Source organism: Saccostrea cucullata, unplaced genomic scaffold (assembly GCF_032062105.1).
Source record: "Saccostrea cucullata isolate Sc308-1 unplaced genomic scaffold, CSIRO_AGI_Scuc_v1 ctg67, whole genome shotgun sequence".
Lineage (NCBI taxonomy): Eukaryota > Metazoa > Mollusca > Bivalvia > Ostreida > Ostreidae > Saccostrea > Saccostrea cuccullata.
Genome location: NW_026929387.1, coordinates 301,541 through 316,405, shown reverse-complemented (window position 1 = coordinate 316,405; position 14,865 = coordinate 301,541). Strand labels below are relative to the sequence as shown.

General features: G+C 36.2%; 1 protein-coding gene across 2 annotated transcripts; it reads right to left on the bottom strand.

Annotated features, from left to right (window-relative positions):
• Nucleotides 1-775: 775 nt before the first annotated feature.
• On the bottom strand, nt 776-4,109 carry LOC134280728 (uncharacterized). Of its 2 annotated transcripts, none has more exons than XM_062763182.1 (2): nt 2,719-4,109; nt 776-1,009 (listed from the first exon to the last, which is right to left on the bottom strand). In XM_062763182.1, the coding sequence occupies exon 1, from the start codon at nt 3,837-3,839 to the stop codon at nt 2,733-2,735; it is 1,107 nt and encodes a 368-aa protein (XP_062619166.1). In that variant the 5' UTR covers nt 3,840-4,109; the 3' UTR covers nt 776-1,009; nt 2,719-2,732. The 2 variants fall into 2 exon arrangements, with proteins under 2 accessions (XP_062619166.1, XP_062619167.1); XM_062763183.1 differs by having other exon boundaries at nt 776-1,006.
• Between the last annotated feature and the right edge of the window lie 10,756 nt (nt 4,110-14,865).

Genomic DNA, 14,865 nt, shown 5'->3' with positions numbered 1-14,865 from the left:
TATGGGGTTTGAATATGTTAATGTCAATTCCAGCCGCACACATAACGGATTTCATCCATCTGCCAACAGTGTCCCTGGACACCCCGCGATGGGGTTTCTGCGTTGTAATGAATAAGTTTGTAACATCATTTCTCAGGTTACTCGTTCTTAGAAGATAGTGTTTCATAACACGAACAACACATAAACTTTCATCATGAGGATAGCTTGAAAAATTTAGTTCGCCCATATGTGACTTAGGATTTGATGTTTTCAACAGATCACCTATAACAATTTTCAATAATTTGTCTTCGACATGTACATTTCTTATATCTATTAAATGCAACGTTTGACCCCTTTGTCCTGACAATAACGCAAGTAACATTAATAACTTGTGAGATACATGTAACAAGGTCAAATCCTTTAAAGGTTCTAGAGATTTCAAATAATCCAACACAATATCTACATTCCATGTAACATTATATTTAGGTAAAGCAGGTTTCATTATAAAAACACCTCTCAAAAATCTACAAACTAAATGATGTGAGCCAATATTTACAGAGTTTGTTAATTGTAAAAACGAAGATAATGCACTTCTGGCGGTATTCAATCCGCTGTAACCTAAACCTGCATTATACAATTTTGTCAAAAACGCCAAAACATTATTTACATTTGCGTCAAAAATATCAATTTTTCTTTGCTGACAAAATAACATCCATTTTTGGTGATATGTCCAATATTGTTTCTTTGTGGATTCCCTCCACGAGGAGAGGAGTACGTCGATAATGTCCTCCGATAAGCCTCGGTTCTGGAGCGATTTCCGGACACACGAAAAACACCCAGTCTCATCTTGGGTATCGGATGTACTTTGTCTGGATTGTTCGGTAGCCTCAGAAGTTGCTGATTGTTCGGTAATAAATAGCTGCTCGCTGCTATCAGCTGTAGTAACTTGGGAAACCAGGGTTGCGTCGGCCATATCGGGGCTACAATGACTGCTTCCACATTCTCTATCAATATTTTCTGCAGTACCCTGCTGAGAATACAGAAAGGACAGAAAATATAACATTTTAATTCACTCCATGAAATTGTAAAAGCGTCTATCGCTATTGCATGTCTATCAGGGGCATATGACACATATGGAGAAATTTGTCTATTGTATCGGGATGCAAATAAATCTATGTCACAATTCCCGTATAGTCTTGTAATCTCGTCAAAAATCTCTGGGTCAAGCATCCATTCCATATCAGGATTAAAGTTTCTTGAAAGGTAATCAGCTTCTACATTTTCTACACCTGCTATATGACATGCCGTTGCCCAAATGTTTCTTTTTATACAAAATTCCCAAAATTGTTTTGTTAATTCATTTAGGGTTTCAATTTTTCCTCCCATTTTATTAATATACGTAACAGCGACAGTGTTATCTAAATACAATTTTACATGACAGTCTTTCAAGTATTTGCACATGCGTGTCAAAGCGAGATAAGCTGCTTTCAGTTCCAGGAAATTTATATGAGCTTCCTTATCGTAGTCATCCCATAATCCCTGAATGCACTCCCCGCTGTTTTCATTGATAGCGCCCCAGCCATTCCCCGAGCTGTCAGTTTTTATCGTAACGAGGGGGTTTTTGCTTTATCTTATCATGCATTATTTTTCGAGGATAATTATTCACATTATTAATCCACCATTGTAGGTTAATTAGGGCATCGGCGAGAGTGAAATACGAGCTTCATAGTTTCCAACGTTTTGTTTTAGAAGTCTATCTTTCTCTATTTCTAATGACTTGTAATACAGAGGTGCGAATTGGACTCCTTGCTCACTTGCCACGAGTTTTCCTATCAGTTGCGCTAATTGCCTAATTGTTAGACTTTGCGAGGCAATGATTTTGTTACAAGTGTCTTGTATAGATTTTGCCTTATCGTCCGTTAAAGAAACTGTCATTGTTTTCGAATTGATGATAAATCCCAAAAACTCGATTTTCTGTGTAGGAATAAAGACTGACTTTTCTATATTCACTGTTAAACCGAGGTTGTCTAGCAATGTAGCAGTGGTTTTAACGTTTTTTACACATTCAGTCTTAGAATCACTGATAAGTAATGTGTCATCTATGTATGCAACATTTGAAAAACCTTGTTTCCGTAGAGTTGAAAATGCGGGTTTCATTAATTTGGTAAATATTCTGGGCGCTGACGCTAATCCCATTGCCAAACATGTATACTGATATTTTTGTCCGTTCCACAAAAATCGTAAATATTTTCTGTCATTAGCATTGATCTTACAGGAATAATACGCATCTTGTAGATCTATTGAGGCCATGAAACAATCTTTGGTCACTAAATTTATTGCGGCTTTTAAAGTCTCCATTTTGAAATGATGATATTCTACACAATTATTCAGATTTTTAAGATTGAGAATTACTCGATATTTCCCATTTTTCTTTGGTCTAATAAAGATATTTGATAAGAACTCATTTTCCTCCGAATCTATCACTTCTTCGATAATTTTCTTATGCAATAATTGTTTGATTTCTTGATCTACCAAAATCATTTCTTCATTGTTAAATTGAATTGGTTTTGGTGAACACATTTGATAGGGAAATTCATCAAATTCTATGGAATACCCTCGAACAGTTGAAAGTACTGTTGTATCAGAAGTTATTTCTGCCCAAGCTTCAATACAGTGGGATATTTTCCCTGCTTGGAAATTATCATTTGTGTTCATGAAATTCATATCAAGTTTACTCACTTCTTTTGTAGTTTTCATTTCCGCTGTTTGTATTGAGTGCTCGGGGCCTTCTTCCGGAAATGAGGTGTGGATCTGTGGCCTAAAAAATGGGACTGTTTTCCCAATCCTCCGTACTGAGTGTAATTTGACTTATATCCATGGCCAAAAGGTTTCCTGTTATAAGGTTTTCTATCCTTAGGAAACGTTCCGGATATCTTCGACCCTACTTTATTGCCTTTAACAATATCTTCAACAACTTTCCCGAGGTCGTCTCCGAACAAGTTGTCAGTCACCGGATGATCATTGGAGCACAAAGCCTTAAACTCCTCGTTTTTGTCCGGCTGAACGATCAGCTCTCTGCGCCGATATGAAAGGTCGCAATATACAAAAGTCATTAATTTGAGGCTGTCCATCGCTAGTTTCGTAACCTCGCCAATCGGAGCTGTTTCGCCCCCCTTCTTTTTTGACTTAAGAAGTATATCCAGCTGTTGGAGTTGTGGCACAATAGCTTTGCATACCAGTGCCTGGGTTTTTTGAAGTCGGACATCCTGTGTTCTGACTTTCCTGTTAAGATGTGCCCAGATTTCGCTGTTCACTTTCGGTGTGATCAGATTTGCGACATTTTTCGGTCTGCTATACTTTTCACCGATCTCCTTAATTTTGTCATTGTTTAATTTTGTCCGCATGCCTTCATTTGCGACTTTCGCCAATTTTTCATAAATTGGTTCGCTGCATTTGTCATCAGAACCAAAACATTCTGCTAGCTCTTCTAAGAGATCGTCTGGATCGCTTTCTTTTTCGTCTGTCACTTCAGACAGAAGTTCCTCAAATTCGTCTGTGGTATTGTCTGCCTCCGACTCGGACTTGCTACAGTCAGGTGCCTGCTTTTTACTTGTTGATGCAGATTGGGGATTATCCAGCGCCTTGCGCTTCTCCCCCTTATTTGTTTGTTCGCCATTCATGCGTTCTTGCATCTTTTGTACAGTTTGTGTAAGACACAACATTGATTTTTGATTTTCTAATAATTGTTTTTGCATTGTGGCAACTAGTGATTCCACAGCTGTCTCAGGTGCGTCACCTTTGAGATCTTTAGCATTACGATCATTGCCATTGACGGCCATTGTTTCTGAGTCTGTGCTCATGTCTTTGGGCGCGTCGCCACTAGACAATTTATATATATAATGTTCAATTAAGAAAGTTTCAAAGATAGTTAATCCGTCTTGCAATCACGAAAAGAATCCAATTAAAAGTTCACACATATTATCTAAACTAAACTATAACACTAAACTAGAACACAAATAAAACTAAAAAATCCAAGAGCGTAAAAATGTGCTGCCGTACGAATCACGTTTGCTTTATCTATGAATCACGTGGTAAGCTTATCATCTCATTTGAGACTGAGGCACCCCATTGGGAGAAGAAATCGGACTTAAACTGTAGGAGGAGTAGCATTTTAAATGATTTTCACAAAAATTTTTATTTTTAGTAACCATGGCAACACCGTTCATCAAAATCAAAAACCAATACAAAGAATTATGTATCTTAGTGTAGTCTACTTGTGTGCCAAGTAATATTGAAATCAAACTTAAACTGTAGGAGAAGTAGCATTTTGATTTTTTTAAAAAGAATTTCTATTTTTAGTAACCACAGCAACACCGTTCATCGAAATCAAAAACCGATACACAGAATCATGTATCTAAGTGTAGTCTACTTGTGTGCCAAGTTATATTGAAATCAGACCAAAACTGTAAGAGAAGTAGCATTTTGAATGTATTTTTTAAAAAATTCTATTTTTAGTAACCACGGCAACACCGTTTATCGAAATCAAAAACCAATATACAGAATTATGTATCTTAGTGTAGTCTACTTGTGTGCCAAGTTATATTGAAATCGGACCAAAACTGTAGGAGGAGTAGCGTTTTGAAAAATTGTTTACAGACGGACAGACAGACGGACGAACGACGGACGCATTACTATTGCATAAGCTCTTCTGGTCTCTGACCAGTAGAGCTAAAAATTAAATCACCTAAGACTGTTTTGGTATAATAAAACAGTTATGGAATGTGAACTCGAGAAATAGCAAATTTATGGTTCCCCTCGACAGGAAATTATTTCTCTCGGCGAAGCCTCCTCGGGAAAAGCTTCCTCCCTTGGGGAACCATTAATTTGCTATTTCCCTTGTACCCATTCCATAACTGCATACTATAGCAAGTCTGGATTGTACCATTGTATTGTGCTTATGGATTGTAATCAACATTAAAGCTTTTCTTAATTTTAATCGACATGTAACATCTGCTTTAATCTACTGCATTTCTTAGATTTGACAACTACTAGATCTTTCTCTAGGTGGTCCCTGACTCAGGCCTTTTTAAAGTCAACATGAAATTAGCTCCCAGGAAAAATCATCATAGTGTGTGGTAGAGTAAGATACATGGCATCCTACTAGCTTGGGCTAGTGGGTTAACCCTTTAGCTCAATTGGTAGAGCACTGGACTGGCAAGCCAGAGGTCCCGGGTTCAATCCCCAGCAGAGGCACAAAAATGTCTCTGTTACATTTGGCGCCCATGATGGGACCTGGGTGTTTTCTGGCAGGTGAGAGTGACTGACCCTAGCACTTCGCCCCACAGGTGTTGGCACTCCAAAAGAGATGAGGACATCTCTCTCACTCTCTTGAGGGGGACAATGTGGTAGAGAAAGATACATGGCATCCTACTAGCTTGGGCTAGTGGGTTAACCTTTAGCTCAATTGGTAGAGCACTGGACTGGCAAGCCAGAGGCCCCGGGTCCAATCCCCAGCAGAGGCACAAAAATGTCTCTGTTACAAATGCACCACTGAGAACACGGTCACCCAACAAGAAGCTCCTGTAAGTATCAGCCAACATTACAAACACAAGAACTTGATGAGAATAGCTTACCAGGATATCCTGGATGTTAAACTGTTCATCTGTACAGTTTTAACTTAATACTACCCATGATTCATTAAATCTGAGATTAATAATACAATTACTTATTAACCTACATGTAGTACATGTACTGGAGTTTGATCCTCACTGATACCATGGAATTGATCACTAAGACTATAATACTGAGAGACAGTAACCTACATCTAGTACTGGAGTTTGATCCTCACTGTTACCATGGAATTGATCACTAAGACTATAATACTGAGAGACTGAGAGAGAGTAACCTACTTGTAGAACTGGAGTTTGATCCTCACTGTTACCATTAGGAAGGGGAGGAAACCCATTGACTGCACCATCAGTCGTCATGACATCTCCAAGGTTACACTCACTGGTCATGTCATCTTTAGGGGGACAACCTGTGATAAAAATATTTAGGAAAAGTGGATCAAAGGTCAAGTTGAAAATTCAATGTCAGTAACCATTGTACAAAAGCCATTATAACAAGCAAATTTAACCACCATACAGTTCAGTCTTAGGATATATGTAAGGTGTGACAGACAAACAGACAAACAAATAGGAAGAATACCTAACTATTGCTCAACTCTGAAGCTGGTACAAAATAAATAAACTTTTATACAAAGTTATGCCATCCCTAGGGACAAGCTATATATGTCTTCTTTAGGCTCAAAAACTCTCATCGTGATAAAATAACTTTTGAAGGATCAAGTCAATTTTAAAATCATATGGATTGATTACATGAATTGATGATAATTTGCTGTATAATTATTATGAAAGATAATATGTATTACAAACAGTTTCCTTCTACAGATACCATTTATAAAGAGTTTCCTAGCAAAATATTATCATGTGATCAATCCAACCTCTGTTTGAATCGGTCTTAAAAAGTTTGGAGTGTGAAATAAACTTGGTATACTTTGGACACTTTTAAGAGACAAATCAAATAAAGTTAGTGTGTCTACCAAATCCACACTTAGCTGCAGCAATAAATTAATGATATATATTGTGGGAACTCGTAATAATTGGACAACACTGATTTAACAACTTCCTGATTTACGTTATGTAATATGTCAATAAATGTTGTATAGGTACCTATAAATATACTTACCAAAAATTTTTATTCACTCTGATTTGTTCAAGGCTGAAGACTTCATTTTATATCTAAAAATAGAAATATGGCTGATTGTTTGGCAAGTGGTATATAAATAATAACACTAACATTGAAATGTTTGTTTTCCATGGCATCAAACCAATGTTCTTCCTTGGTTAGAAAGGGAAATTTCCTTTTCTAAGCAAACTAAATTTTCAAATATGGTGTATTGTAATATATTATCATCTTCCCTTTCAACCAGAATTCTTTTCATATCAACAATAACATTTCTTTATCCAATAAATTACATCTATTTGATTCAGTTCTATGAATTCAGTGTATTTTTAATTTAATTTTAAATTTCTCTATCAAATTTGTCTGCTATCTGGAATAACAAATTAAAAATTAAATATTCTAATTTTATTGAGTATCTATAATATTTTTTAATTTATGGATTGCTCAAAGGTTCCTTTGTAAAATAATCTTCAGTTACGCAGATAATTAACCCAACTTTTATAAATATATTACATAAAGGTGTAAACATGTTAAAAGCCTATTTTAAACACCAGGTCATGAAACGTGAGAGTGATCAAAGAAATTCCAAAAGAGAACAAACATTTCATGGCACATCTTGATAATAACTTAGGGGGAAATGAATGTTTCCAATTAAGGGGATGCTGTTAGAAAGTGTAAATGGTTAACTAAAACAAATTTAACTTCCGAACGTAAACAACCCAGACCTTGGAAGGAGACTAAAAAAATTCAACATGCCTGTAGGAGTCAAATGTCCTAGCTGACCACTGGTACATTTGTATTGCAATGCATACATGACTATTTTTTTTTTTTAGAATTTATCTTTTTTATTGTAATTTGATAGAACTAGAGCAACTGCAAGTAATTTTCATGATATGTTAAGTAATATATGTTGAGTAAAGTATTAACTTCCTATGTTTTTCCATAAGAAAGTTATGGACCAGACACAAATTTTTACAATTTTTTGTCAAAGACCTTGATTCTGCCAAAACTGAACTTTGGACAAGATCATACAACATCCTGAAGTCAGCACAATATTGTGTTAACTTTAAATTTTCCTTTTTAAGATAATACTGTTTCAAACAAAGAAATATACATGTTTCTTGTCAATGACCATGGACTTGCTCTAATGATCTTTGATCAAGGTCATGATAAACCCAAAGGTCATAAGCAATCTTTGGACTATATATGAGCTACCAGCAATCTTTGTACTAAGTAGGAACTCCCAATGTTTTACAATTATACTGTACACAATATGGTCAATATAGATGTATTAGATTTGTCTAAGAGTGACCTTAAACTTGATTATATCACCTAGGGTTAGGTTCAGGACACATCTGGTGATAAGCAATCTTTGTATGAGGGATTCCAGTGTTTCTCCATTTATAGAAAGTTAAGGACCTTTTTTTTTAATTTTATCAATGTGCTTTCATTTTTTATTAAACACTCTTCATCTCTGTAGAAGGTATGAGAATGAAAGATCCAACAGGACTCTATTCCTAACATCTATCACACTCACACACAAGCACAATACAAGCCAGTTACCATATTTTTGCCTATTTTGCTTCAAAAGGATATATGATGCATTTAAAACCAGAGGTCTCTGTTGAGACTGTAGCTCTACTGGTTTATATTTAAAACAAAGGAAGAGAAAAGTAGCAGTTGGGACTTACAACTTTAAAACAGCAATAAACAGAAAAATTATCCTTGCCACTCATCAAAATAAAAACCGATGCACAGAATTATGTATCTTAGTATAGTCTACTTGTGTGCCAAGTTATACTGAAATCCAACCAAAACTGTAGGAGGAGTAGCATTTTGAAAGAATTATACAGAAATTTCTATTTTTAGTAACCATGGTAACACCGTTCATCAAAATAAAAAAAGCGATATAAAGAATTATGTATCTTAGTGTAGTCTACTTGTGTGCCAAGTTATATTGAAATTGGACCAAAACTGAAGGAGGAGTAGCATTTTGAAAGCATTTCACAGAAATTTCTATTTTTAGTAACCATGGCAACACCGTTCATCTAAATCAAAAACCGATATAAAGAATTATGTATCTTAGTGTAGTCTACTTGTGTGCCAAGTTATATTGATATCGGACCAAAACGGTAGGAGGAGTAGCATTTTGAAAGCATTTCACAGAAATTTCTATTTTTAGTAACCATGGCAACACCGTTCATTGAAATCAAAAACTGATGCATAGAATTATGTATCTTAGTGTAGTCTACTTGTGTGCCGAGTTATATTGAAATCAGACCAAAACGGTTGGAGGAGTAGCATTTTGAAAGCATTTCACAGAAATTTCTATTTTTAGTAACCATGGCAACACCGTTCATTGAAATCAAAAACCGATGCATAGAATTATGTACCTTAGTGTAGTCTACTTGTGTGCTGAGTTATATTGAAATCAGGCCAAAATGGTTGGAGGAGTAGCATTTTGAAAAATTGTTTACAGACAGACAGACGGAAAGACAGACGGATGGACGTTGGACGCATTACTAACATAAGCTCCTCTGGTCTCTGACCAGTAGAGCTAAAAATTCCTAATTTTTCTAAAACATACATACCATGAGGATATTCTCTATTATCCTCCAATTATTTCAGCTGACTTCTTGGAATTTGAACTTGGATTAAAAATGACATTGTTTTATGTCAACCCAGGTACAGTAAAAAAAATCCTACAAAATATTTTGTATATATTTTAATACATAATGAACAATGAACAATCATCACTGCAATTTTCATCACTTTAAATTGATGTCAACTGTCAAACAATAGTTGTCAAAGGTCCATGAGTCATTAGCTGCTGAAGTGGGACTGACTCCTCTTCTAAAAATCTAGGTTATCAAAAATAACTAATTACATGTGACAGCTAGTTATTAAGAGTTTAAGGTGTGTTTAATCATTTAAGTAGACCCTAGAGAACCATAGTAAAAGCAACTTTTCCTTATTTATGTAGCAATATTCTAGGGCTGTCACAGGTACCCAAAATGACCCGGAACCGCAGAACAATTAATTCGGGTCGGATTCAGTTCTGTTTTTCTCGAATCCAGTTCAGTTCCAATTTGTACAATAGAGTAGGTTTTACCATTAAAAATGGCATCTTAAACAAAAAGGTTCATTTGTATATTACCATCCAAGACGGTAATAATGTGATTTGAATCATTTGGTTCAATTATTTTTATAGTTAGAAAACTTCTTTAAACCAGTAATTATGTTGCTATTTCTTAGATTTAAAAAACAAGAGGCCCATGGGCCACATCGCTCACCCGAGCATTGTGGCTAGGAAAAAGTAGAAATTGGTTTACAATACTACAGAAAAGTGTAAAACCAAAAGTTTGGCCCCGCCCTACCCCCCGGGGTCATGATTTGAACAAACTTGAATCTACACTACCTGAGGATGCATCCATATAAATATGAGCAATTATGGCTTTGCTATTCTTGAGAAGAAGATTTTTAAAGAGTTTTCCTATATATTTCTATATAAAACTTTGGTCGGCCATTGTGGCCCCACCCTACCCCCGGGGGATATGATTTGAACAAACTTGAATCTACACTACCTGGGGATGCTTCCATATAAATATGAGAAATTATGGCTTTGCTGTTCTTAAGAAGAAGATTTTTAAAGAATTTTCCTATATATTTCAATATAAAAATTTGGTCGGCCATAGTGACCCCGCCCTACCCCCGTGGGACATGATTTGAACAAACTTGAATCTACACTACCTGGGGATGCTTCCATATAAATATGAGCAATTATGGCTTTGCTGTTCTTGAGAAAAAGATTTTTAAAGAATTTTCCTATATATTTCTATATAAAACTTTGGTCGGCCATTGTGGCCCGCCCTACCCCTGGGGGTCACGACTTGAACAAATTTGAATCTACACTACCTGGTGATGATTCCATATAGATATCAGCAATAATGGCTTTGCTGTTCTTAAGAAGAAGATTTTTAAAGAATTTTCCTATATATTTCTATATAAAACTTTGGTTGGCCATTGTGGCCCCGCCCTACCCCCGGGGGGTCATGATTGGAACAAACTTGAATCTACACTACCTGGGGATGCTTCCATATAAATATGAGCAATCATGGCTTTGCTGTTCTTGAGAAGAAGATTTTTAAAGAATTTTCCTATATATTTCTATATAAAAATTTGGTTGGCCATTGTGGCCCCGCCCTACCCCCGGGGGATATTATTTGAACAAACTTGAATCTACACTACCTGGGGATGCTTCCATATAAATATGAGAAATTATGGCTTTGCTGTTCTTAAGAAGAAGATTTTTAAAGAATTTTCCTATATATTTCAATATAAAAATTTGGTCGGCCATAGTGACCCCGCCCTACCCCTGGGGGACATGATTGGAACAAACTTGAATCTACACTACCTGGGGATGCTTCCATATAAATATGAGCAATACCTCCAATTATTCTCATGGCTTTGCTGTTCTTGAGAAGAAGATTTTTAAAGAATTTTCCTATATATTTCTATATAAAAATTTGGTTGGCCATTGTGGCCCCGCCCTACCCCCGGGGGATATTATTTGAACAAACTTGAATCTACACTACCTGGGGATGCTTCCATATAAATATGAGAAATTATGGCTTTGCTGTTCTTAAGAAGAAGATTTTTAAAGAATTTTCCTATATATTTCAATATAAAAATTTGGTCGGCCATAGTGACCCCGCCCTACCCCCAGGGGACATGATTTGAACAAACTTGAATCTACACTACCTGGGGATGCTTCCATATAAATATGAGCAATTATGGCTTTGCTGTTCTTGAGAAGAAGATTTTTAAAGAATTTTTCTATATATTTCTATATAAAACTTTGGTCGGCCATTGTGGCCCCGCCCTACCCCCGGGGGTCATGATTTGAGCAAACTTGAATCTACACTACCTGGGGATGCTTCCATATAAATATGAGCAATCATGGCTTTGCTGTTCTTGAGAAGAAGATTTTTAAAGAATTTTCCTATATATTTCTATATAAAAATTTGGTTGGCCATTGTGGCCCCGCCCTACCCCCGGGGGATATTATTTGAACAAACTTGAATCTACACTACCTGAGGATGTTTCCCCATAAGTTTCATCTTTCCTGGCAGAGTGGTTCTTGAGAAGAAGATTTTTAAAACATACCACCAAATTTTCACTTATTCTCAATTATCTCCCCTTGAATGAGGGCGTGGCCCTTCATTTGAACAAACTTGAATCCCCTTTACCCAAGGATGCTTTGTGGCAAGTTTGGTTGAAATTGGCCCAGCGGTTCTTGAGAAGAAGTCGAAAATGTGAAAAGTTTACAGACAGACGGACAGACAGACAGACGGACAGACAGACAGACAGACAGACAGACAGACAGACAGACGGACGCCGGACAAAATGTGATCAGAAAAGCTCACTTGAGCCTTCGGCTCAGGTGAGCTAAAAAAAATAAAAGTTTTGTTGAATAGAATTCAAATCAGGAGTTTTTATTCTATTAAAAACCCGAACCGAAAAACCTGAAACCGAACCTAAAAAATCTGGAACCGACCCGACCCAAAAAATTATGGAACCGTTATAGCCCTACAATATTCCCTTATCTCCTGCATATGGTGTTTACAATTCCAAACTTATTCAATATTCAATACTCAAGAGCATAGTCAGAGTATAATCAATTTTAAAACCAAGACAGGCTACTCATAGATAAGTATGTGTTACATAGATTTCAACAATCTTAATTGTTAGTCAGTATTTCAAAAATATTAGATGGTCATTATAACAACCTTGTTAGCATATATAATCTATCATTGGGTAGTATTTTGGCTGACTTATTTCATACCAATTGTTAAGCCTTTGTATTTATACTAATTTGTAGCAAAAACTTTACTTTACCAGTCCCCAGGAAAACATGCTAAAATATAGTGTTGCTATAGGCAGCTTCAATGTGTGCGGCATATGCTTAGTGCCATTTCTTTTGCACTTAGCCATATTTTCATGTTTACAAACAAATCAATGAGTTGAATTTGAAAGATCTTTAAAAAAAATACAGAAGCCACTGAATTACTTAAACTTAAACAACAAGACACTAACCGTAATCTTTCATATGATATGTGAGGACTTAATTACTGATTAACCCATATCTTCAAGCAAATGTTAGACTAACCCATAAACCATGTGCGAGGACTAACTTACCTCCCAAGTGCATGTTACATTAACCCATAACCCATGTGTGAGGACTAACCCTAATCTCTCGGTTGGATGCAAGACTAACCCTAATCAGTCAAAACTTGTGCAAGAATGCCACCACTTGACAGCGGAGAGCTGCAAATTTTGTCCTATACTAGCACTTATGGCCATTGAGCAGTGAGGGATTTTTTTAGTGCCAGCACCTTCTGCAACAAGGTCTCATCTGAAGGACCGGTCTCACTGCCCCACTGTGGGATTCCAACCTGCGACATAAGGATTAATGCCTTACTAAGTGTCTCTAAGCAGCTGCTTTAACCACTGCGCCATGCAGGAAAATCTGTCATTTGTAACTTATATGTAAATATTTTCAATCTTTAAACCCTATCAGAGAATTTTGATACGTTTCTGTTTTTGTCATAGTATGGGTCAACATAAAAAAAAAATAATGAACATATTCATACAGATTTTCATTTCTTGGACATTGCCACAGAAAATTGGTAATGTTATCGAGGGAAAACAGTGCCTTGCGTCAATTGACCCCAGACTGTCCCGCAGAGGGAAAAAATTTTTGTTAATGTGAAAGTCGTGTCTTTGTACAATGTATACGGAATCAGTTCCGTCTATAACTGATCATAGGCACCTAAAAATTCAGGTGCCTAGCTGTGATCTGATCAAAGAAAAGAATTCCCCGCCAAGAGTGACCAGGCAACAAGGAATGCTTAACCTCTGTAAGCACCTGATCCAACCTGTGGACTGTATTTCGGAGGGGCTTTATTTATGCCCGAGCTGTTCACAGATTTTTGTTTTCAGATTTTTTCGAGATCAATATCAATTCTCTTGTCTTCAACTTATTCATTATTCAGTAAGGTTACTGGTATTTATTAATTAGGCCTAGTATATACGTCCCGTAAATGTGCATCATTTCAAAACTCTCATATTATTGACATAAACCAGAAGTCTCTGTCGAGACTGTAGCTCTACTGGTTTGTACTTATAACAAAGGATGAGAAAAGAAGTCATTGCCATCAGACCAAAACTGTAGGAGGAGTAGCTTTTAAAGGAATTTCATAGAAAATTCTATTTTTAGTAACCATGGCAACACCGTTCATCGAAATCAAAAACCAATGCCCTATTTTATGTATCTTAGTGTAGTGCACTTGTGTGCCAAGTAATATTGAAATCAGACCAAAACTGTAGAAGGAGTAGCGTTTTAAAGGAATTTCACAGAAAATTCTATTTTTAGTAACCATGGCAACACCGTTCATCGAAATCAAAAACCGATGCACTATTTTATGTATCTTAGTGTAGTCTACTTGTGTGCCAAGTAATATTGAAATCAGACCAAAACTGTAGAAGGAGTAGCGTTTTAAAGGAATTTCAGAAAATTCTATTATTGGTAACCATGGCAACATCGTTCATCGAAATCAAAAACCGATGCACTATTTTATGTATCTTAGTGTAGTCTACTTGTGTGCCAAGTAATATTGAAATCAGACCAAAACTGTAGAAGGAGTAGCGTTTTAAAGGAATTTCAGAAAATTCTATTATTGGTAACCATGGCAACATCGTTCATCGAAATCAAAAACCGATGCACTATTTCCTGTATCTTAGTGTAGTCTACTAGTGTGCCAAGTTACATTAAAATCATACCAAAACTGTAGGAGGAGTAGCGTTTTGAAAAATTGTTTACAGACAGACGGACAGACAGACAGACAGACGGACGGACGACGGACACCTTACTATCGCATAAGCTCTTCTGGTCTCTGACCAGTAGAGCTAAAAATGAAAATGTATCAAGTGCATAGAACACGTACAGTAGGACAATCAAACAACTTACAAAGTTAATTACTTCAGTGCTCTAATGAAATAAATAAATATTAAAATTACTTGAAAGTCTATCCTGCTTTTACCTGAGCTTAATAAAGACAACTTTATCTCCTTTTTACAATT